The sequence below is a fragment of the Nicotiana attenuata genome, unplaced genomic scaffold, assembly GCF_001879085.1.
Source record: "Nicotiana attenuata strain UT unplaced genomic scaffold, NIATTr2, whole genome shotgun sequence".
NCBI lineage: Eukaryota > Viridiplantae > Streptophyta > Magnoliopsida > Solanales > Solanaceae > Nicotiana > Nicotiana attenuata.
In genome coordinates, this window is record NW_017671656.1 from 232,726 (window position 1) to 257,573 (window position 24,848).

The following is a 24,848-nucleotide window of genomic DNA, read 5'->3' on the forward strand; positions in this document are numbered from 1 at the left end:
AGTTTTTAACTTCCTTCTTCCTATTTTCATTATTGGTTATGAATTCTAGTATTGTAGTTTTGCATACTATTATGAATAGCTAATTTGTTATCCAGGATTTTGATAGAGCCTTTTGTAAGATAAATTCTCGTTATGTTTTTATATAATTGAACCGTTACATTTCTTTACTTGTTCAACTACGTGTTTACTGCTGTTGATTGAATGTCCATCAATTGACTGTGTCTATTTAGTGTGTATTGCTTGAGAGAGGGTACATATTTAGGTAGTTGTTGAACAACATCACTCCTAACGTATGTGAGAGATCAATACGGACGGTTTAAGGGTAGGATTAGAGATAACAAAATCTTGGTGCAATCGTAGTGAGCGGTGAATTAGTGCCAGCTAGCGTAGTTCGAGAGATATTTCTAGTAAATTGTGGTAGTTGCTCGAGAGAGAATTACGACACCCGAAGTACTCACGATCGGTAGAGAATACTTAGGCGAAATTATATAAGACGTAGCAGGAAGGATTCTGACAATTGGGAAAATCATAACTCTAGACCTCCTTAATCTTTTCTCCAAACCCTAATATCTTTAGTTGTTAATCTACCACTTTAATTTGTTAGTTAATTAGATATAAGAATCTTAATATTTATAACTTAGAAATTGTTCGAGATTGTCTTCTTAGTGATAGTCAACAGTTGTAGCTAAACCTTAGTTTTCTGTGGGATTCGACTCCGGACTCTTAGACCGGATTATATTTGTAGCGATCGCTTATCCTTTTTAGGACTAGAGTTCGGCGTAATCACATTTCTTCGATTCGAAAACCGAAAATCCAAACCAAAATTCTATACCCAATCCTAACTGCCCGAACGCCCACCCCTAGAACTAGGTATGAAATCCTAATATTTAGTACTTCAAGTTCAATTATAATTTTACCATGTATAAATCATTAAAAAGAAAAAAAAAAATCAATATACTTTTACCACGTTTTTTCTCCCATATCCTTTCAGTAACAAGAGATACACTACGTACTATAGTTTAAATTTTACATTACCAGTAAAATACTATTGCCAATGAATTAATATTCACGTAAAACGGAAAAATAGAACTTAAAACTCACGGCTTTTTATCTCATCCAAACTTGATATTTATAAATAAATAAAAAATCTGTAGTCCCTTTAAATATGGGTAAATTACTATAAGAAATACTTTATAGAATGATCGTTTAATTATTTTATAATATTAAGGAGTTTAAAATTAATTAAAATTTTATGTATTAAATTTTTCTTATTTGAAATATGCAGAAAGCCCTACTATTTGGAACTCTGAAAACATTAAGAATTTACTTTATAAAAATCTATGTTTAAGGGTTTTAAACTATATTAGTATATTTTTTCTTATTTAAACTATGTAAAAAATCCAAAAAATTAAAAATATTATTAAGAGTTTACTTTTGTAAAATTACACTTAGAAATATCCGGTCATTTGTTATGAAGGAAAATGTGACAATATAGTATTTTATTTGTACTTGTGTCCCTTGTGCAAAGCAAATTTAATATTTCGATAACATTGTGAGCACTTTTATGAGGCAAGATTTCTTTCTTTGCTGAGTATAACATAAAAGATCATCATTTTCAGGACTTAAATTTTTTGTTTATTTTTTCTAACTCAAATATATTCTTTTATAATTTTTTAAATGTAATTTTTAAAATATCTATACTCACTGATCAAGATGCCCGTACCAAAAGACTAGTGCAGACAAAGATAAAGTCATTATTTCAAAAAGGCAGAATAGCCTAATAGACACCTTTACTTGTCCCGTTTTGTCATCCCGGTCCCTATACTCAAGAGGGTTTCATTCAGGCACTCTTAATTATTAAAACACACTACTTTAAACCCCTCTGACCGTTGACCGAGTATATGTGGCAATTTGATGATTGAGTTGGACAAAATACATGAACTTCACGCGTATAATGAGCGTAAATATAAAAAGTTCAACGAAAAATAATTAAAATAAGAACAAAAAAATGAAAAGTAAAATATAAAAATATAAATAATAAAAACAAAATATGTCCCCTTTCTCCATCCCCTCCCCCATTTTTTTAATATTTCTACCGTTCCCCTTTCCCCTTCCTTCCCCATCCCTCCATCGTTTTCTCCCTTTTTTCTTTTCCAGTTCTTCCTTGTTCTTCGTCCTTTTCATTTTTCTTAAACCTTGAATCAATATTTGAAAAAAAATATTTAAGAACCCTTTTATGAAGAGCAACCAATATTAGTGTCTTGAGATAAATTAGATCGATGGCTATTGTAGTCTTTAATCTGTTTTGGGTAAGGATTGTCTCATGACTAACGAAATTTCATGTGGTGAAGTCGATATTTAATTATGGATTTATTTGATAGAGAGAAGTTGAATATCTAAATAAAAAATTAATTTCGCAGGTGAGGTGCCGGAGATGCGGCGGTTTTGGAGGGATAAAGAGGGGTTGACTAAGGTCTTTGTGATATTAGGTTGGGTGTACAGTGTAAAATTATATGGACATATGAGGATATTGAGGAATTTCAGTGGTGGTGCAGCAGCATCAATGGAAGAAAGGAGTTCAAGGTGGTTCACCTAGTAGATTGAAGTAGTGAGTGGCGGCGTTGGACAAAAATCTCTGAAGGGGAGATCTGAAAGAGATAAATTGGATAATGGTGTTTTTTTATCGTCCATGGTTGTATTGTCACTGGTAAAGGCAGAAAGTTGAGGTTTTGTTTGTGTTGTGGAAAATAGAGAGAGCTGGTCAAAGGTAGGGGATGAGTGGAGTGAAAAAGAAAGAGAAATTAAAAAATTTTAAATTAAAGAGAAAAATAATGATGTGTCATAAAAAATCTGATGTGGAGGATGATGTGTCATCCAAATCGTGCGTTTGAAGAACACGCGAGGTTAGAGGTGTTTACAGTAGTGTTTTTTAACAACTACGAGTGTCTGGATGAAACTTTATATAGTATAAGGATCGGAACGACAAAATGGGACTAATAGAGGTATTTATTAGGCTATTCTGCCTTTAAAAAACAAAAGTTTAAAATATTTTAAAAACCAATGAATTATGTCCCTTTTTGAAGATGTAGGGACAAAAACAAGAAAATAGGGAAAAATAGAAAAAGAGAAAAAGGGGTAGTATGGTAAGTACGAAATGGGGAAGGAGAAAAGGGGTACCCCATTATGACCTAAATACCCATCGTTCTCAAGGTAAGCCCATAAGGCTGTAATACCCAACACAACCCTCGCAACCCTCAAATCTCTTTTGCCCCTCATTCCCTCAATTTCTTCAGCCTCCTTCCATTCCCTTCCTTGCCCTTACTCCTCTTTTCCGATTTTCCCCTTTCTCTCCTTCTCTCTCAGTCTATCCCTTTTACCCGCCATATTCAAATATTTCTCAGACCCTTTTCTTGGATTTTAATTTGGAACCCTTTTTTCGATCCTTTTTTCTCATTTGGATCAATTTTGGATGAAATCTGAGATGGGTTCTGATGGGTTTTGTGTTTTCTTGGTGTTTTGACTGAAAAAGCTGGAATCTTTGAGTTTTAGCTCAGTTGGGTTTTAGGGCTGCTCGACGAAGTCTTGATCTTGATTTCAAAGAGTTAGTCTTTTGACTTTTGGTTCTCTCTTAATTGATGATGAGTTTGGTATTTTATTCGGTTGCCTTTACTAGTTTGGTATGTGGTTTTTGATGTTGTGGTAAATAGATTGTTGGGACTTCTCTTTTACTGTATTGTTTGTTTTAGGGATTTGTGCAGTTCAATTATATTGAGACTTGTTGGTTTTAATTCATTCTTGTAGCTGAAAGGAGCTGCTATTTCACGGAGTTTGATCAGTGCTTTGGACTAATATAGTGTTGGGAGCAGGTCAGACTGTATTCCTTTAACTTTTGGGTTTTGATTTATCCTGTCTTTTTTTTTATTTTTATGATTTTGAATACTGATAATAGGTTTAGGTTATTGTGCTTATTTCTCCCTGCACACTCTCTAGTTCAATTAGCTAAATCATGAATTATGTACACTTTTGAAGCAGGCGTTAGTGAGTTGATACTTCATCAAGTGAGAGAAGAGAGTATCTTTTCTTGGTACATTTGCAAAGTTTGGTGTCGCCATATTGCTCAGATTGGTAGAACGGGTGACAGGACAGCCTATTTATTGAAGTGTAGCTGCTTTTGCAAAAATAAATGGCGAACCAAGAGTTGATCCTTGGCCAAAATCACAATTTAGGTGTTGGTGGTGAGAACCAGCAAATAGTGTTTGACCATACTCATGATATCGGCATAAGCCAGAACCATGGATTGGAACTAGCAGAGAGCCATAATGATGAGCATGAGATGGGTATAGGGCAGAGCGAAGATCATGAAGGGAACCATGAGCATGAGTATGAACACGACAATGGTTTACCAATGGAGCGGAAGCCTGAGCATGAAAACCAGGAGTTGCCTAATGAGAACAATGAGTTAGATATTTCTGAACAAGATGAGTTAGGCATCGAGGAAAACCAAGATCTTGGTGATAACATGGAATTAGCTGTGGTTGAGAGCCATGATATGGGTGTTGAGCAACCTGAACATGTATTTGAAGTCCATGATGGCCAGATGGTTCTTGCTTCATCAGGCCCTGTCATTCAGGCCCGAACTATTTCAGCAACACCTGATTATGAGCTACATGTGGGACAAGAATTCCCTGATGTCAAAAGCTGCCGAAGGGCTTTACGTGACACAGCCATTGCTCTTCACTTCGAGATTCAGACCATAAAATCTGATAAAACTCGTTTTACTGCTAAGTGTGCCAGTGAGGGCTGCCCTTGGCGCATTCATGCTGCCAAACTTCCAGGTGTACCCACATTCACTATCAGAACAATTCATGACAACCATACATGTGGAGGAATCGCGCATCTCGGCCATCAGCAAGCCTCAGTTCAGTGGGTGGCCAACTCTGTGGAGCAACGGCTCCGGGAAAACCCAAATTGCAAGCCAAAAGAGATCCTTGAAGAAATTCACCGGACTCATGGAATCACCCTGTCGTACAAACAAGCTTGGCGTGGAAAGGAACGAATAATGGCTGCTATGCGCGGTTCCTTTGAAGAAGGTTATCGCCTTCTTCCTCAGTACTGTGAACAAGTTAAAAGGACCAATCCAGGGAGTATAGCATCAGTTTACGCAAATCCTGCTGATAATTGCTTTCAGCGGCTTTTTATATCATTTCAGGCTTCTATTTTTGGTTTTCTAAATGCTTGTCGACCTCTTCTTGGGCTTGACCGGACATTCTTGAAAAGTAAATATCTTGGTACTTTACTTTTAGCTACTGGCTTTGATGGAGATGGCGGCCTTTTTCCGCTAGCATTTGGTGTTGTTGATGAGGAAAATGATGATAACTGGATGTGGTTTCTCTCTGAACTTCATACCTTGCTAGAGGTCAATACAGAAAACATGCCAAGACTTACCATCTTGTCTGACAGGCAGAAGGGCATTGTAGATGGTGTTGAAGCAAATTTTCCCACGGCTTTCCATGGTTTTTGCATGCGTCATTTGAGTGAAAGCTTCCGTAAGGAATTCAACAATACAATGCTTGTTAACCTGTTGTGGGAGGCCGCACATGCTCTTACAGTAATTGAGTTCGAAGCAAAAATTCTCGAGATTGAGGAAATATCACAGGATGCTGCATATTGGATTCGGCGGATTCCTCCACGATTGTGGGCCACAGCGTATTTTGAGGGCACAAGGTTTGGTCATTTGACTGCTAACATAGTGGAACAATTGAATAATTGGATTCTAGAGGCCTCTGGACTTCCAATAATTCAGATGATGGAATGCATCAGGAGGCAGCTTATGACTTGGTTCAATGAACGAAGAGAGACCAGCATGCAGTGGACGTCAATCCTGGTGCCTACAGCGGAGATGCGAGTTGCAGATGCTCTTGAGCGTGCCCGGACTTATCAGGTTCTTCGTGCTAATGAAGCTGAGTTTGAAGTGATATCTCATGAGGGTACCAATATTGTTGATATTCGGAATCGTTGCTGCCTTTGTCGGGGCTGGCAACTCTATGGTTTGCCCTGTGCACATGCTGTGGCAGCACTACTTTCTTGCAGACAAAATGTCCACCGGTTTACTGAGAGTTGCTTTACTGTTGCAACGTATCGTAAGACATATTCCCAAACTATACATCCTATTCCAGATAAATCTTTATGGAAGGAGTTGTCAGAAGGAGATCCAAATGCTGAGGAGCTTGTTATAAACCCACCCAAGTCACTTCGTCCTCCTGGCAGGCCAAGGAAGAAGAGAGTTAGAGCAGAAGACCGTGGTAGGGTGAAGCGGGTTGTGCATTGTAGCCGCTGCAATCAGACTGGCCACTTCAGAACGACATGTGCAGCTCCAATTTGAGTTGTCTCTGCAGACAATGAAATCTGTGTGATACCCTTTTCCTGTGCAGAATTTATCTTATGTTCTGTCAAAGGATATTTCTAGTTAGCCTTTCAGTCCATAGTGATAACTTTTCATCTACTAGTCTAGTAAGCTTTTCCTTTTTGGATTTGTCTTAATAATACATTGCAACAGAGGATAGGTTTGGTATTATAACAATGATATCATGAAAACTGGTTTTCTTAGGTTGTGGATGCCACATACAATTTACAGTCTTTGCATTCCCCCGTCCCCTTCTCAATTGACTGTTAACCTGGTATTTTATTACTAAAAAGATGCCAAGTGCAGGTGCAGCAGTTCCTTCTTTTGCTGTGTTCATGTCTAGTATCAAAAGTAGAAGTTCCCATTTTTGTAGTTGGTTATAATATTGTGTGAACACGTAGACAAGCATTGTGGTCAATGCTTATCACGTCTTGTATAGGATTTCAATGAAGCTAAGGTAAGGTTCATTGAGTTGATTATATTTAACTTCAAATTTTGGGTTTTGGGTCAGTGAAACTAGCTATGAACCACCACATTGTTGCTGGTTCTGTATATTTATAGGGTATTGACTATGGCTGGTCGACTGGTTAGAGCTGATGGCATTGCCTTGCCTCAGTATTGCTGTTTTCTTGTAGTTGATTGTCTATTTTCTTTGGCTTTGTCATTCTTTTTCCTTTTTTTTTATTGGTTAATCTGTGTTTCAGATTGACAAATTTGAAATGGCTCTGATTTACCAATCTCTGATGATGTTGTTTTCTTGTTAGGAAATGAGGCATTTGTCCTCTGCACTTAGATGATTATCTTTTTTGGGGTTTCATATAGATTGGGAAGGATGCTTGGATTGACGATGCGTAGCATTGCATGAAATTTAAGAGATCTTTACTTGGTTGTCATCCAGTGTGGTCCAACTTCAAATTAATTTTGCTGCACATAATCTTTTGCCTTCAAACGATACCTGGATTCTGGACTAGGGTTCAAGTTACCAGTTTTATGCCGCACCTAAGAGTGTAGTCTAGTTGACAATGGAATAGGAGCCAAGGTTCAAATGTCACCGAGATAAAAATATTAGGTGAATTCTTCACATCTGTCTAAGCCTTGATGGGTAAAGTTATTCGATATATGTTCTGGTGGGATGTTGCGGGTACTTGATAAATTAGTTTGGCGGTATACGTAAGGTGCTTTAACATCATAGTTGTTAAAAAAAAAAAAGAAATTAACCCAAATAGTCGCTCATCCAACCACTTTAAAAAAAATGGGTACAAGTTTGACGGTGAGCAGAATGGCACTCACAGCCCCACAGCCTCCACTGTCATCTGAGCAAAGTTGTGACTAACAGCAAACATTTGGGTTATAAAATTCTCAATTTATTTTTCCTGTCTCAAAATACTGGACTTAGCTTTCGTGGTTGTCCCAAATAACAGATAGAATTACTCTATTTATATAGAACTGTTGTACCTTTTAAATTTGATCTTGTATAATGAAACTTCTCTGGCTTTTTCTTCTTTTTATTAAGAATGGACATTGTTGCTTCTTGTTCTCTCACTCTAGTATATTTCTTTATATATAAGTTTTCCTCTCAATTAATCATGTTTTCAAGCATTTAATCCTGCTGACACTGATTTGAAAGTTTATGAAAAACGCAAAAAAAAAAAAAAAAATGTATAGAAACTAAAGGAACAATGTAGAAGTTAACCTGTTTGTTAAATGTAGCTGGATCAATGCAGTAAGGCAAGATTAAATCTGTGGCTAGGGCAGGCAGTGCAAATTACAGGAATCAAACAAATGCTGGAACAGATCAAAAGGAAGCATTGGAAGCAATTCAAAAAGGAAGTGATAGCTGCAGCATATATAGCAGTGATATACCATACATGGAGAGCTAGGAACGTAAAAAAATTTCAAGGAAGAACTGTAAATAGAGTAGAGGTGGTTACACAAATTAAGAAAGAAGGGATAGAAATGATAGAATTACTTCAGCAGTCAAAGAAAGCACAGAAATGTAGAAGTTTAGTTAGACAAATTACTTGTAATTAGTTGTTTGTTTTTTTTCTGTTTGTTGGAGGCCTAAAAGTTTGTGGTCAGATAATTAGGTGCTCTATAAGTGTAATTGTTTGATGATGTCAATGGTAATATTCACATTGTTACCAAAAAAAAATGTAGAAGTTAACCTGAAGGGGATTTACCTAGGGGTGTTCGTCGGTCGGTACGGTACGGTATTTAGACATTTCGGTTCGGTATTTTCGGTATTTGTTTTCTTAAAATGCTATACCAATACCGTACCGAACTAAATTCGGTATGGTTTAGTTTTTCTCTTTTCGGTTTATTCGGTTCGGTAACTTCGGTTTATTCGGTTTGAATACTAACAAGTGCATAGAGTCATAGACTATAATATTCTTACCTAAAGTACTCAAAAGTACAAAACAAAAAAAGTTTGTTGACAAAAGTTTTGTCCAAAACAAGCAAATATCAACCTAGAGAGAGAAAAATGCACATAAAGAAATAAATTTGATCATGAAAAATGTCTTCGTACTTGCTTAGAGTTAATTGATGAAATTAGAGAATAAAGGAAAGTAAAATTTTGATTTTTTATATTTATGTTATAATTAATAATATGGTATTTTTTGTAATATAATATATATATATATATATATATTTTGGTACGGTATCGGTATTTCGGTATTTCATCTAAAAATACCAAATACCATACCTAATACCATATTTTTAAAAACTTAAACCAAATACCATACCGAATGCCAAAATATTGAATACCAAATACCAAAATTTTCGATTTCGGTACGGTAATTCAGTATTTACCAAATTATGCACAGCCCTAGATTTACCCCAATCAATTGAAGTGTTTTGCATTGAGGAAATAGAAGCCCTCATAGCCCAAAATTATGATTTACAGTAGCATATTGATATATGAATTGAGACTGAAAACAGAAGGATGTAGTAATTACTTGACTATCATATTAGTGACAGAAGGGTGTTGAGGTAGTAAGTACCCTGAGCCCCGGACACCATGGTTATAGAAAAAAAATATTAAATGGCAACAGGGGTATGTTACAAATAAAATATATTTATAAATACTTTTTTTCTTATGCAACCAATCAAATATTTTTAGAGTCAATTTGACTTGGCAAACTGATAGTAGAAGAATTTGAGAAGCCCACTTGGTTGGGGACGCCTTGGACAGTGTATTTCTTTTCCCCAATTTTGGAGTTTTTTTTACGACTAGAGAGAGAAGCAAAAGCAGAAGCAGAAGCAGAAGCTGAAGGAAGAAGGATGATACACAGGAAATGGAGTTTGCTGACAGGCCCCGCTGCTATTCTCGGCGGTATCGTCGGTACTATCGTCGTCGCCAATTTTATCTTCGTCCAAAATGTATGCTCAGCTCTCTCCATATTTTAATTTTTTTTTCCCTCTCCTGTTTGTTCTAGTTATTCTTTGTGAGGCCATTTCTGGATTTGTGTATGTCGTGTCATCCTTGCCCACTGGCCATGCTAATCTTCTCTCTGTTATTTGGAATGATTGTTGAAGCTCTTTCATTTCTTTTAGATCGGGATTAGATTAGGGTTTCTCGATATAGTCGATTTGATAATCCTCAAAATGAAGAATTTGCATCTCAACCCAAGGGAAAAGGTAAATTTTGGTTTGACCGAATTTCACATAAAACTGTAATTGTAATAGATCCGACAACTTCAACCCCCCATTTCCCCAAGAAAAGAAAAGGGCTTGGGTGTGTTAAACTTTACTTTGAGGGAAGCACCCATATCCAATATATGTAACTTAACAACACAAAGGTGTGGAGGTGAACCTCATTTATAGTTCATTGTGTGCCAAGTCTACAGATAAGCTGAACTGCTGGCAGAGCCCTAAAAACTCTTCAACCTGTAAATGAAAATTTACAGGGGGATGGCTTTTTCGTCTGGTTAATAGCTTGTCTTCGGTGTGGAGAAAACAGTGGTGTCTGGGAAGGTGAATGGATTTAGAGTTTATTTTAATTCATAGACTGGGATTGAGGCTATAAATGAGCTACTCAAATTATCTAGCTTTGCTCTGCATTTGGTCCCAACTCCACGAGTGAGAGGGAGTGGGTAAAGGAGAGAGACAATCATAGTCGTATATTCCTAATAATATACTTTTGCTTCCACTTGCTTTATACAAGTGTAAGGGAAGTGAACGACATATGCGTTTTTCTATACATTCTATTTCAAAGGGGCTGAAAGAGCTGCCCAACCCCTTCAATTTTACTCCTAATGAAATAATGGTCCTATCTTACTTTTCTGCCTCTTTCTGAATCCTTTCACCTCAACTAAATCGGTTGTTGTTGAATTCAGATTTGGTTTGAGCTGGTTCGAGTATTTCAGCTCATATCTGATAAATGCGCCTTGGCGTAATTGGTAAAGTTGCTTCCATGTGATCAGGAGGTCACGGGTTCGAGCCGTGGAAACAGCCTCTTGCAGAAATGCAGGGTAAGGCTGCGTGCCATAAACCCTTGTGGTCCGGCCCTTCCCTGGACCCCGTGCATAGCGGTAGCTTAGTGCATCGGGCTGCCTTTTTTTACCTTTTTTTATCTGTTAAATGAGCAAAATTGGGAGCTTAATTAAACCTAGGTCATGTAAATGTAGAAAACATTTCTTGTTATGGATGTATGATGTGTCTCACCTTATTTTCAGAACAAGTACCATGCTGTCTTACTTGATTAGGCCTATGTATAATAATGAGATAGGAGAAAAGTTATTAAAAGAGATGCCCAATCGCCATTGCTAGACCAAGTAACTATTTGCTCATCTGTGAATAGAAGGCCATTAGTTTGATGTGTTTTATTCAAATGTTAACTTGCAGGATCCGTTCCTTAAGCCCGATCGGAAGCAGGAGAAGGCACCTTCAAACAAGTGAGAAATGCGTGTGATTTTCTTGGGTTTGGGGTTTTCTGTTGGTTTGATTTGTCACTACATTACGGCCCAATAAACTCAAATTTTGAGCATCAGCTTGAATGTAGGTTTTCTTTTGTTGGCTTTCTTTCTGTACTCTTTCTCTTCACAGAATATGAAAAACAAGAGTCCTAGGTTGGGAACTGGTCATCTCCTGTTTCGTGATGCTTTATTCAGGATATGAATAGAATAAAATGTGGAGATGCGACAAATCTGATATTGTGCAGAAAGCAAGACAGGTGCTGTTGCATTATAGGTTGGCGAAAGACGAGCTTGTTTATTATCAAATTTACCTTTATCGTAATACTTATTTTTTATTTTTGGGGGCAGTTTTTTGATGGGTTTGCTTTTATGTTTGTGTGCGCTCTGCTTATGTTGATGCAATGGGGTCAACTTGAATGAAGAATATGGCGATGGAGGGTATTGCCTTCTGCTATCTCTGTCTAGGGGCTTGGTCCAGCCAAATTAGCAAGCAGAGTGAAAGGCTTCATTATTTCATATGGTCACCATCTAAAAACAGTATGTGAGAGCTGTGGGATCAGAAAAAATCGAATATAATGGGCCAAGTAGACATGTGCTTCCTTGATATTATTCTCTCTTTGGGGGAGATAAGTTTCAAACTCTACTTCCAAACAAAAAAAAAAAAAGCCGAGGGAACAGGGATTTGAACTCTAAAACCTTGGGGACTTGCCTTATGACTTGGGATAGGTCATGACTTGCCGAGTTTGGATTTGAGACGTATTTGAAAATATTCACCAAGAACGGCCAAAAAGAAAAGGTATTTGTTTTTGAAAAATCAAACCCACGTGTTTTCTGTAAATTAAGAAAAGTTAGAAGGTAGATTTTAGGTGTATTATTTGGTTGTTAATCGTAATATTTTACAGTTATTATCCAAAAAAAAAAAACATCAATGCCAAACGCCATATACTGTTGGGTTCAATTGAAAGTTTATGAGATCTTATTATATTACATCCGATGTAGATATGGTATTAATGTAAAAGAGCTTTCTTTGATATTTCATCTATTTTCATCTACAATATTGATGGCTGCTTCAAATTTTAAAGAAAAAAAATAATACTGTAGTCCATAAAGCAGAGCATGTTTCATTAGTTTTACCCTCCACCTCATTACTTATTCTTTCTCTTCTTCTGTTAACACTGATATATGATCGCCTGTGACTAGCCCAATGCCCCAAGGGAGAAGGTACTTCTGTAAGGACGACTTTTATACAATCCCAACTATGTGTTTACGCAGCTGCAATACTAGTTGCAACAGAGCAACCGCCAAACATCCTCAAACACCGAGTAGAGTCATAATATTTTTACATCCTTGAGCGCTGTGGCAGCTAACCGAGCAAATATGAAATTATTCAGTGTTAAAGATCATATTAGTCGTGGAAAGAGTAGGAAGGCGACATAGAGACAAATCAGGAGAAAAATGAAATAGACATTTGGTAGGTACATCGTTGGAACAAGCCTAATGCATACAATACTCTCTACCTATAGGAGTTCCATGTCACTAGGCCTAAATGAAGGTACAACAGTACAAAGCACTCTGATGAAAGGATTATTAGTTTTGTTCACCAAATGAAATGCACAAGGGTCCAGCTCAATAGCCATAGTTGGTACCATACACTGAACCATAGCCCCCTGATTGACCTGGAACGCCTGGATTTGTAGGGGCAGATGAATACATAGAAGTAGGAGGAGCTCCATAGGAGTTGTAGCCTTGGTCAGCTGGTGGAGCTGTCTGTGCCTGAGGCGCCCCTGCGTCTGCCATGAAATTCTACGACACACAAATGAAGAATAAACAAATACATTTCAAGATAGGATATGAGAAGCACGGATATTGGCTAAACCAAAAGTCAAATGGAAAAAGAAAAGACTGACATTTTGCGCCCTCTCAACAGAAACTCATATGCATATGCACATACCAGAGGAAAAAAAGAGCTTAAATCTTATGACAAGTGAAGCAAGAATTTTACCTGTACCAATTGTTGTGCTGTTTGGACTTGAGAAGCAGTTCCACTGATCTCAACAGTCATCTCCCCAGGAACTCCCCTTGTTTCCTGTATGGTAACAGTAGCACCACTAACCCGCCGGATGTAGCTTATGCTCGCACCATTTGTTCCAATCACAGCATCAGCATAGGACAATGGGATCTGCATATGCTGTGTAATCTGCAAAACTATGCCCTCAGATCAAGCAAAAACTCGCACATGAATATCTTTCTTTTTCTCATTTTGTTTACTAGCACTTCATCGTGACCATATTAGGTTTGCTTAGGATGTCTTGCATATAAATTGCCAATATTTTTACAATCTAAAAATATTTCTGAGGGGCAATCCTTAATTCTCAGCTAAGTATCCAATTTAATAAAGTATCAGTGTAAGGCCAAGGATATATGCTATTTGTGCATAATGCAGTGATTCAGATTGGCACCAACCGGAAACAACAATGCCATTACAAGCCCTTACATCTCAAAAAATGCTAAAAGAAAACCATGATGATGATATATCAGGAAATCAAGTTTGTTTAACCAACGAAGTACCAACTGAGGTCACAAAAGAAGCTCGGAGAAACAAGAAATCAAACGATACAAGAGCAGACAAAAAAGAAGCCTATAAGATCAAGTAACTGATTGAGCAGTCTTTGCAGGAAAAAAATGGACAAAAACAATGATTAAGATTGGAAGCAACACGTCACTAAATGAGTGAAAATTATTGGAAGCGACACAAGTTACAAAATGAGTCCTAAAATATATTCTCCCTGTATCACATCATAGTAACACCTATTACTATTTTGGAAGTCAAGTTTCTTCAACTACAATTTTCTCAAAAAAAATCAAAATATTTCAACTATAGAATATTGTGATTTATAAGTATTAAGTACATTAACAAAATCTCCAATCAAGCAAATTTTCTTTTTACAAAATTAAGAAATGTATGTCCATAGTCACACAGAAAATTAGATATGTTGATCCTCTAACTCCAAGAAACCTGGCAGGGAGTACTTCTCAAGTAAAGCTAGGAGTTGTCCGACTAGCCATGGTAAACAGAACTGCTTGGGAATAAAATTCTACAAAAGCTACCCTACCATTTATGCATTTCTTGCTTAGCTAAATAACCTGCACTATAGTGGTATCCAGATTGCATCAAGGTATCACCCACTACAATTTGATACCTGTTACTGAAGTGCATATAGGGTGTGTAGCAATTTTCCCTTTTTTGGTAATTCCCACCTGTCTTTTAGTGAATGACTGCCAGCCTTTTGGTTTCTTTCAACAGAATGGTGGGAAAGATGGACATGCAGAGTTGAAGCTGTAGTTAATTTCAAAACTAATGAACTGTTCTCCTTATGTAAGACAACAATAAGAAGCTTAACAAAGTGCATTAACACAAAATCCCACCCATTTCTCTTTAAATACTGACTCAGTGTGCTTAGAGTAACAGAACATACCTGAGTAATCAGAGACGGTGCGGTTGTGTTGTTGGATGATGAATGCATTGACATTGGAGCTTCTCTTCCATATGCAGAAATTCCCTGATGAGGTTGTTTCTCCAGTGGAGGTGGCATGTCAACTGGAGCATAATAACTATCATGTTGCCTCGATGGTGGCATGTCAGCTGGAGGGTAATAACTATCATGTTGCCTTGATGGTGGTGGCATAAAATGAGGATTAGATCCATATCCCGGACCTCCAGCAGCGCTTGGGGGGAAAGCTTGGGGAGGAGGACCCCAAGACTGTGGAGGTGGCATGTGTTCCACTGGTGGATTTGGCATTTGCATCTAAACAATAAATAAGTTCATTATCCATCAAAAGATGCTAAGATACAGTCCTCAAAATTTCTAATTGAAATGAGGCTTACTTGCATCTCAAATACTGGGATTATACTGCGATCAACCAAAAATTTCCTCAAGTGATTAGCAATTAACTCAACTGCCTTGTGTACACTTGCAGGCTCCCCTACTACTTCAACTATCCTATCATCTTGAAGTGCAAAAACAGGAAGATCCTCTGCAATGATATGTAGCATCACAAGAAGAAAGTAAGACCACATGAACTAGTGATTAAGTTGCAGTTGAACACACAAATTGAACAAAACAGTCCCAAAGAATAGTTAACGTAGAGAGGCTATAGTACCAATTAAGGACCTCGCAATCTCCAATCCAACCGAACAATTTAACCACAGGAATTACCGTACTTAACTCCTCTAGTATTACGTTAGACATACAAAAGTATACACAACAGGAATATGACTTTCCACATTCTAGTTTATTTTATGTTTTAGCTTTCCACTAATTTGTTATTTGATGGTTTTTTACCGTGACTCCAATATGAGAAAAGTTTTGGTTTAATCTCAGGTTTAAGATTTCCAAAGAAGGATGAGACCAAATTCAATTGGAAAAAGTTCAAGTCTTGAAAAAACGTCTAAGCTTGGCGAATTTTAATTCAGTGTGCTCAAGCCTGCGCATACAAACAGTACACATACCTAGAGTACAAAAAGATTAGATGCCTCCTTGAGCTAGGAGGATCACCACGTGCTCTTGAGCCAAAGTGTGGAACAACGTAGTCCTACACGCAACGAGATGTAAGAGGTCCTGACTATAAATCCAATATTAGACCAAAATGACCAGAGAGCAAAACCACATCCTTGGATCAAATTCATTCAGTGAGGCTTCACTAATGTCTTCATACTTAATGTTTGCTTTCACTTGTTCATTCAGGTATATTTTGATAAATAAGAACAAAAATAATACTCCCTCCATCCTATTTTATGTGATACTCTTTTCTTTTTAGTCTGTCCCAAAAAGAATGACACCTCTTTGGAAACAACTTTTATCACAGAATCCCCATTTTACCCTTATTGACATGATTTTATAGCCACAAATATCTCATGGCATGTTTGAAACCACAAGTTTCAACAGTCTTTTCTTTTTTTTTTTTTTAAATTCCATAACCATCAAGCCCCTTCACGTAAAATGGGAGGGAGGGAATAATTGAAATCTTTCAAGAAAATGCATTTTATTCGGTGACTCTTACAGCTTCTCAACGGTATTTGATGATCTGCATTTGGATCCCATCGACCCTCTCAAACTAACTCTTCTTGATAAGACACTTACCGTGTCATCAACTCCATAAGCTTTTCCAAGCAAAATACTCTTTCCTGGAAGGAATTACATCCCCTGTATTGTTTTGAGTCAGAGAATTACAACCGTGTAGCTCATTTGCAACTTCTCATAAAGAGGACTAGGTCTTCTGAAATGACTAGACACATGGAGACCATAAAAAGTCTAGTTTAGACATATCGTGCTTGTTAAAATTTATGATCTTAATTTATCCTTTAGTTAAGATAACTCATTATTTTCTTTTTCCCCCATCTTTTTATTAGATTTCTATGTCAATGTGAGTGAGCTGGGACCTAGAGTCTAGTTTTAGTTAACCCCTACTATGCATTAAAAGAACATTATTTACTAGTATTTAAATGAAATGGGCCTGAATAAAGATAAATGGGTATAAAAGATTTATATAGTTAACCCCAACTAGTTTAGATCGAGGCTCAATTAGTAGTACTAAATTTTAACTTTGACCTAGAAAATTTCCTGAACTTCTGCTCTTGGTTTGCTACTTACTACAAGATTTACAGCATCTGGATTACATTGCACAATGACAGCATATATCTGGAACATGTTTATCTCCGTTTTGGACTCAGCTGGGTTATGCCAGGGAGTGTCAAGGATGCATCTGGAGCACTGGGAAAGTTGGCAGCAGCACAGAAAAACCTGGAGGATGATACCTACTTGCATATTTTGGTGTGTTTGGGCCGAAAGAAACAGATGTTTTGATGAAATATCAACTCCAAATCAGTCCCTGAAAGCTGAATTATTAAGTTTATATAGGAGCAACTTATTCCCAGTAAACTCTCCTGACACCTTCTCGGATTTTGGTAACTCCCTATCCCTAGCACAGGCCTCACTGTATGGAGTAACAAATTCTCTTTTTCACCTAGTATCTTTTGTGTTAGCTAAACGATTTGCATCTTTTGATGCCATTAATGACGATGTTTACTTCATCAAAAAAGATTTGCCACATCTGGATACCACAATTATATTTACATGAGAAAAAGTTTTATAAACCTGATTCAATTTATACAAAACAAACTACGACGTATTAAACGTGCTATAATTACTAGAATGAAAAGGATAAGATCCGATACAAATTTATTAAAAGGCAGTTGGCCAAAATTCTTCTATTACCCTTTAGATCTCTTCTTTAGTTGTTGGAAAGATTTACAGGCTTCAAACTCTTGCTATTATTCTTTTGAGTAAATACTTCGAACTCTTATTATTTTTATTCTTACATGATTACCACTTAAATTCCTTATTCTACTATCCTAAAGTAACTTCCTCTCCACAAAGAAACACACTCACCACGCATGGTTTTCAAGGAAACATTGCAGGGAGTACTAGCCAAGGCTCAGATGATCTATTGAAGTGACTAAATCAATACAAGACCCTGAAACGTTGATGTTAATTATTCTGAGTTGAAACTTTGCCTGCATTAAAAGCTAACCTTTTTCCTGAACAAGAAACTCAAGAAAATCGCCCCTCCTTGACACTTTAAAACAAGCTTGAAGGCACTAGAAATTTCACGCATTTATTCAAATAGAGCCAAGGGTACAAACCAAGACCACATGGATAAGATAGTTGATGGCACAAGGGTATCAGAGTTCAAGAACAAAAGAACTCAAAGGCAAAATGGATGTCCCTAAAACACGGACGAGAATGCTAAAATCTTGTTCCTTGGTTGAATAACAGAGATGTCTAAAAGCAAAGGAAAGAACCTGTTCCAAGAACTCTAACGATACACTGGGATGCTTCTTGAATGGTCTTGACAGTTGTCCCTTGTTTTCCAATAAGACTTCCAGCCTGTGCTGCTTGCACCAGCAGTTTTGTCGAGACCTTTCCAGGTATACCTGGAGGAGGATGAGAAGAATCACTCTCCAGCCCATCAACAACACGTTTATGAACCCTCAGAAGACCATCTATAGCAGGTGGAAGAGAGGCATCGGGATCCTCCTTGGCAGATACCATTACCTATCCGCATAGCAGCAATTCATTACAATAAATTATAACTGTACTTAACAAAAAAGATGTTATAACTTAACTGCAGCGTTACAAGTTTCGAATCATGAACTAGAAGAATGTGTGCTCTCTTCCATTAGCAAAATATATACATCTACATAAAGTATTTTGTCTTTTATTAGTACAGACTAAAATACTATAACGAGAGTGTGTTCAGTTTCATTAGTATGAACCATATTCTAAGAATTGTGTTATTGTAAAAGACAAATATTTTAGAATTCTGGTTAACAAAATACTCCTGTGCCAAATCATCTGCCTTACATCTACGTTGGGTTGTTCCAGATTGTCTCCCTCTTCCAATAATAGAAACTTTTTCTCTACTATTCTAGACACCTGTGATTACTAGTACAAAAATGCACCTCCAAGTTCCATCTTATTCTAAACATTGAAATTACCAAAAAGTCAATGTCGTCTCTACTTTTGGACCTTTAAATTTAAAAATAATAAAGCTGTTATTCTTATTACAAAAATGAATTTTCATATTATTTTAAACGTTGAAAGTTATCAAAAGTTAACATCGTCTCTACTTTTGGACCCACTTTAATTTAAATGAAATTCATGTCCCAACTAAATACGACGTCAAAACTGGGACGGAGAGAGTAATTACAAAGTTCGTGCCCGAATATTGTGGTTCTCCTTCTTACATAGTAAGGAATTCTCTTTACTCAAATTAAATATATACCATCTGCATTCAAACTTATTACCATATGTTCCATTTCTTAACAATTCAAATTAGAATGTTAAGGTTACTCTTAGTGTTAGAGATAGAGTGTTAAGAGAGTAATGTTCTTATGCTAGATATCGTCCCACATTGGCAAATATCTTATGTGCCTAGTGTTTAAACTTTAAACACCTATTGCCCTGCCTTGATCAAATCATCAAGCAATCTATATATCCTAACCAAAATGAAGCAATCAATATATCACCTCTATCGAATTCTTAAAGGGTATCAGATTCGCATTTTCACATGGTATCAAAGTCTCTATGATCATTATAGAGGTTCAAGGAACTTCCATCTAATAATGAAGGGCCACACACTGCCTGCCTGCTACAAATTTTTCCCTTACATTCTTTCCGGTCTCCAACAGCACTTTTGCTGACTTTCTTGAACAGACATTATAAGCTTCTTGTCTCACTTTCAATCAATTACCAGATGTCCGCATTTCTCTTAAACCAAATAGCAGTCACCCAACTCTACTTATAAAAGCGCAGCAGTTTTAAAAACTTTGACCAACTACACAAGCAGTTTTAATGAAGAAATATTAGTTAAGACAGGTCCATATCGACCAACAGTTAATTTCACCTGATAAGTATCATACCTAGACAACCACAAGAAAGGAAGAGATGAGATGGGGAAAGAGACAAATAACAGCAAGAGGTCGCGATCGAACAACTGAAATCCTTGATGTTTAGGACTTCCCAGCACCCTTTGACTCAGTTCTATATCTGTTTTAAAAGTGTGTGTGTGTGTGTGTATTAATTATATATATATATATATATATATATATATATATATATATATATATATATATGAAATTTTTTGTTTGGGGGGAGGGGGTATACTAAGTTTTTTATAGGTAGAAAAGGAAAAACATGGATTAGTAAGCAATGAAACAAAAAGTAATAGAAGAAAACAGGGTGGAGTTTGAGAAGTATCTTGTCTACAGGAATGTGTATATGCACAGTAGAAAAGCTGGGACTTACTGCTCTCTCAGAAGTCCCTGGAGGACCATCGAGAATCTTGATACGAGCTTTTGATTCTTCAACTGTTTTTTTGATGTACTCTCCTTTGCGTCCAATAATACTACCTACTTTTTGTGAAGGGACCAGCATACGGAAAACACTTTCCCCTGGCCACCCTGGCCACCTTTCGCCACCACCCACAGTAGCAGTAACATCTTCTTGTTGTAGTTCTTTTTCCTGTTCCTGTTCCTGTTCCTCTTCTTGTTCTTGTTTTGGTTCCTGCTCCTGCTCTTGCTCCTGTTCTTGCTTCACCTCAAGGAGTGAAGGTTCTTCTTTCACCTCAAGGAGTGAGTTCTCTGGTACTCCCTCATTCTCGTGTTCATTAAGGCTTTGATCTAGTTCCTCCGCATTCTCTTCTTTGATTAAATTAAGTTCCTCCATATCTCTTTACTATGAAATAGAGATAATTTTGTCAAGGGGCGTGTGCACAGGTATATAAACACAAATATCACTTTAAAAAGTACATTAGATAAACAATCTTTTTTCTTGATAAGTTCATTACTTGACGGTTTTAGTTAGCAACCAATGCTACCCAAGAAAGCCCAGAAAGTTAAAAACTAGGAATTCATTTTAAATAGCAACAACTAAGCTATGATTCATTTTCAAACTAGAAGAGAATGTAAGGGGAAAAATGGTTCCTCTTCCAGAAAGCTTTATGTTTAAATTGTAAAACAAATTTCATAAGGTTCACAGGGTGAGAGCAAATAAGAATCGTCAAGAAAAAAGTTCCTCGTGATACTTGGAGTGAGACATTCTTGTCACAGAAACAAAGCAAGTTCCTTGCATGCCCCATGTTTAACATGACAAACGTTAGAACTATTTGGCACATTAGTAGAGAACAAGACAAAAGATCAGATCTAGAAAGAGGTGCTATGGAGTTACAACCAAGTCTATTTTGAACTGTACATCATTCATTAACAATTGGTCTTTCAAGTATATATAATTCACACTCCATGATCAGAGAATCAATGCATGTCCCTTTCTTGTCTGCCAGAAAATGAAGCCCATTTTCTCACAGTTTATAGCATACTATTTAACGCAAGTATTACATGGGATCCAGTTGCTCACTTCCAATGAAAATTATTCTCTTTTCTAGACCAAGCTTTAAATAATGAAGAAGCAACCAGTGACCCACTTGTTCCCCCACTTAAAATTCAAAAACAAGATACGTCTCACTCAAAATAGTTGACTCCGGGCACTGTTGACAAATGCATCTTTCTTTATTTTATTTTATTTTTAATTTTTGATCAATATTCTGCACATGTATCTTAAGACTATATAGTTTGGGTTGTGAAATTGCAAAGTAGTTTCTTGCTCCTAGTTTCTTTTTGGTGTACTCATGAGGTCCCTATTTGTATAGATGAATGGATCTCTTTTGTTGAGAACTATATTTTGGTGTAGGTTCTCTTTTTTTGGTATACGGTGTATACGGGGTTAGTCCCCAATTGTTAATAAAAATATTTACCTTATCAAAAAAAAAAAAGACTATAGTTTGGCATAGACATATCGCAAGCTACAATTTTCTTTGATGGAACTACAACACAAAAGGTAAAAAAGCATTGCATATCAGATCAAGACCACAGCCACCATATCGGCTCTATAAAAGCTCTCTTCTTTCGTACTTCTCCTCATCTATAACTCTTAAACATTATCAGTCTTGACGTAATCTTATCAAAAGCTTACAAGTCTAACCTAATATGAAGAATGAAAAGATTAGTGTTACACAAACTTGCATTATTTACCAGAAAATTTATATTAACAAAACTAGATGCTGATTCTTTCAAATCCATAGCTCATATCATCAGAAACAAAGTCAGTCCAGTAAAAAATTTTGATCCAAGTAGTTTTTTCCACCCAAACATGTCCTGAATGAAAATCTACCACTGTCAAAGATCCTTTTTTTATTTTTATAAATAAGGTCTCAGACATCACTTCTTCTTGATGAGTTATGACTACAGTGATAGTTACTAATCAGTGTTACTCTCATGACTCTTACCTGGTTTAATTTTAGCATATAACCCATAAACCAAATTGACTCGAAAGTTAAACTATAATGATATCCCACCATGAATCTAGCATGAAGAGATGGGCACCTTGACCCTGCTCAAACGAGATTAACTAATCATTCTTTCTCCTTACTCCATTCTAGAGTCCGTTTACCAAAGAATTCAGAAACCGTATAGACTTGGAACTAGAAATACAGGAAAACCCCATCAGAAAACTAATACAAAAAGACAAGGCACCTTAACCCAGTTTTCGCAATACCAAAAATCAAACTGAGCAAAAATGACAACTAGAAAACCATTTTTCACAATGCAATAGTAACTAAAATAAGATAGAATTTCAACATTAACACAAAAAACACAGCCAAGGAGACGAAAGAAGCGAGCTCGTGCAGATATTACAAAAACTAAACCAAGAAAAAATGACAATTAGAACACTAAAAGCCTAAAGCAAACATTAATTCAAAAAGAGAATTATAATAACTGTCATAAAATTCCAATATCAAAAAAACTTAAAACTTTAACAAATTCCTCACGAAATCCCCCCAAGCATTTCAACAATTACCAAAATCATAATGGAGAATTAGAACATTAACACGGAATGGGAGAGCAATTAAAGAAAGAGATAGAGCAAAAAAAACTCAAGAAAATAGTGACCCATCATAAATTAAGCAACAATCTCTTGAATTTGACATACCCAGAATAACTGTAAGAATTGGAGCTAAAAATCAACATACCCGCAAGCCCTAGAAACCTAATTGTGAAAATGTATACATATAGTGATGTAGAGTTCCATAAATTTACTTTAATACTTACATGGGTTTCAGTGAGACAGTAGTTTAGAGAGAGAGAACAACAACTGAACACGAACTCGTTTTGTTGAAGAATAGAAGACTGCTTTTGGCTTCGACCAAATTTAGGTTTTGGGTGGTTTTTTTTTTTTCCTCTGGGTTTTTGGGCAGGTTTATTGTCGTGTTTTATGTATTTTCGGTAGGTATATTTTTACTATATGTCTTTTGTTTGTTTATTTTGTTCTTCAATAGTAGGAGGAAAATAAATACTCGTTGGTTTTGCCCTTTTTTGGGTATCTTCTCCACAATTCAATTACTGGACTTCTCCGTATGAAAAATAATCTCAATGTAAATTTAACATAGCAGTTAATATGGTAACATTTGGTTTACAACATTATTTTTTCTTTTGCTACTAGAAAAGGATCAAATTTACCCTTCCTTACATTTTCTGTCTAGTGCTGTTATACATTTGAATCAAATATACCCTTCCTTCGTTAAAATTGTCCAAGGCGGATGCCCAATCTCACATGGCATTGACATTTTGGACACGTGGCATGCCACCTCACTCCCCCAATTCATATTACCCCTCTTCCTTCACTTCTTTTTTTCCACCACTAGCACCTCGTACCTGTCAAAGAAAGGAACAAGAAAGTAACTTTTAATTTTTTCCCCATGGATTTAAGTTCTAAATACAGTGCAAAGATTACTTCAGCTAGCAAGGATTTCTAGAGCTATCGGCCATGGCCATCTCCAAACTGTTTCTTGTTTCTATCTTTTTAATTTCTCTACTAGTTGTTCATCTTGTGAAGCTGACAGCCAAGCGGTACCTTTTATGTAGCTTCTTGAGTGCTAAAATGTTTTTGATGATGCTATTTTTAAGTTTGTGATAGTTTACCCTAAAAACTGAATAACAATTAAACTTATAATGTGGTTTTAAGGGTACGTGATTTCACCTAATATTAATTGATTAACTTAAAGATAAGTGATGGAAATTGACAAGAATGTAAAATAAACCAATGCTTGGACGGTGCCCTCGAGCTGATGAACCCTCGAGCTTAGTAAAATAAAAACAATTAAAGAACAACAAGTTGATAAACCAGAGATAGAAATGTTATATTGCCCCATTCAGTATGAATGTAAGATGGTTACAAATGATGGGGACCCCCCCCCCTTTTATATACTAGAGGAATCCTAATTATAGTACAATTCTAATTACGGAAGTAAATCTCATGATTGGTACAAATAACCGCCCTTGATTTGATCTGTTTCGAGATTTTCGCCGTGATCTTCGACCGAATATGGATACCTTGCCTTTCCGTTATTGCACTTTACTCGAAGTCGGTCGTACTTAACCTCGATTGCTGCTGGCCTCGGTCTCAACGGACACTTTGATCTTTAGACTCGATGCCTCATCTTCGAGCTCGGGTCTAATTCATTACGAGGCTACCACCGATGCAACTCCCTTGTCTCGATCAAATAGCAAAATCGGGTAGGCCCGATCTTTACCGTATATAGATAGTCCCCTCGTTTCTTGGAGTGTAACGAGAAGAAGCGAACTGAGCCTTCGATTTTGTGCCTCGACCAATTATGACGTCGCCCTCGTGATGTAAGTGACGGAGGCAGCTGAAACGTCGCGTCTGCACAGTTCTCAAGATCATTAATTAGTGACAGTTGATGGTCCACCACAAGTATTTTCAAACCGTCATAGCAGATATTATAAATAGATCATCTTCATAATTTTCTCAAACTTTACTCTCAAAATTTCTCCTAATCTTCAAAAACTCTTCTACTCCCTTCAAGCTTATCAATTCTGCAAGTTCTTCAAATCC

At 36.6% G+C, this 24,848-nt stretch overlaps 2 protein-coding genes and 1 long non-coding RNA gene across 6 annotated transcripts; 2 read left to right on the plus strand and 1 right to left on the minus strand.

Annotated features, from left to right (window-relative positions):
• Nucleotides 1-3,206: 3,206 nt before the first annotated feature.
• Nucleotides 3,207-6,725, plus strand: LOC109209530. 4 transcript variants are annotated; one of them, XM_019372821.1, is made up of 3 exons: nucleotides 3,207-3,677; nucleotides 3,802-3,866; nucleotides 4,030-6,725. In XM_019372821.1, the coding sequence occupies exon 3, from the start codon at nucleotides 4,184-4,186 to the stop codon at nucleotides 6,380-6,382; it is 2,199 nt and encodes a 732-aa protein (XP_019228366.1). In that variant the 5' UTR covers nucleotides 3,207-3,677; nucleotides 3,802-3,866; nucleotides 4,030-4,183; the 3' UTR covers nucleotides 6,383-6,725. The 4 variants fall into 4 exon arrangements, with proteins under 4 accessions (XP_019228366.1, XP_019228364.1, XP_019228365.1 ...); XM_019372819.1 differs by having other exon boundaries at nucleotides 4,033-6,725; XM_019372820.1 differs by having other exon boundaries at nucleotides 3,207-3,601.
• A 2,806-nt stretch (nucleotides 6,726-9,531) lies between these two features.
• LOC109209531 lies at nucleotides 9,532-11,658 on the plus strand. Its single transcript, XR_002065384.1, has 2 exons — nucleotides 9,532-9,784; nucleotides 11,249-11,658. It is a non-coding gene; the product is annotated as an uncharacterized LOC109209531 (long non-coding RNA).
• Nucleotides 11,659-12,695: 1,037 nt separating this feature from the next.
• On the minus strand, nucleotides 12,696-23,238 carry LOC109209532 (flowering locus K homology domain). The gene is made up of 7 exons (XM_019372822.1): nucleotides 23,045-23,238; nucleotides 20,187-20,615; nucleotides 18,182-18,434; nucleotides 15,206-15,354; nucleotides 14,796-15,125; nucleotides 13,322-13,516; nucleotides 12,696-13,122 (listed from the first exon to the last, which is right to left on the minus strand). The coding sequence occupies exons 2-7, from the start codon at nucleotides 20,604-20,606 to the stop codon at nucleotides 12,946-12,948; spliced, it is 1,524 nt and encodes a 507-aa protein (XP_019228367.1). The 5' UTR covers nucleotides 20,607-20,615; nucleotides 23,045-23,238; the 3' UTR covers nucleotides 12,696-12,945.
• Nucleotides 23,239-24,848: the final 1,610 nt, after the last annotated feature.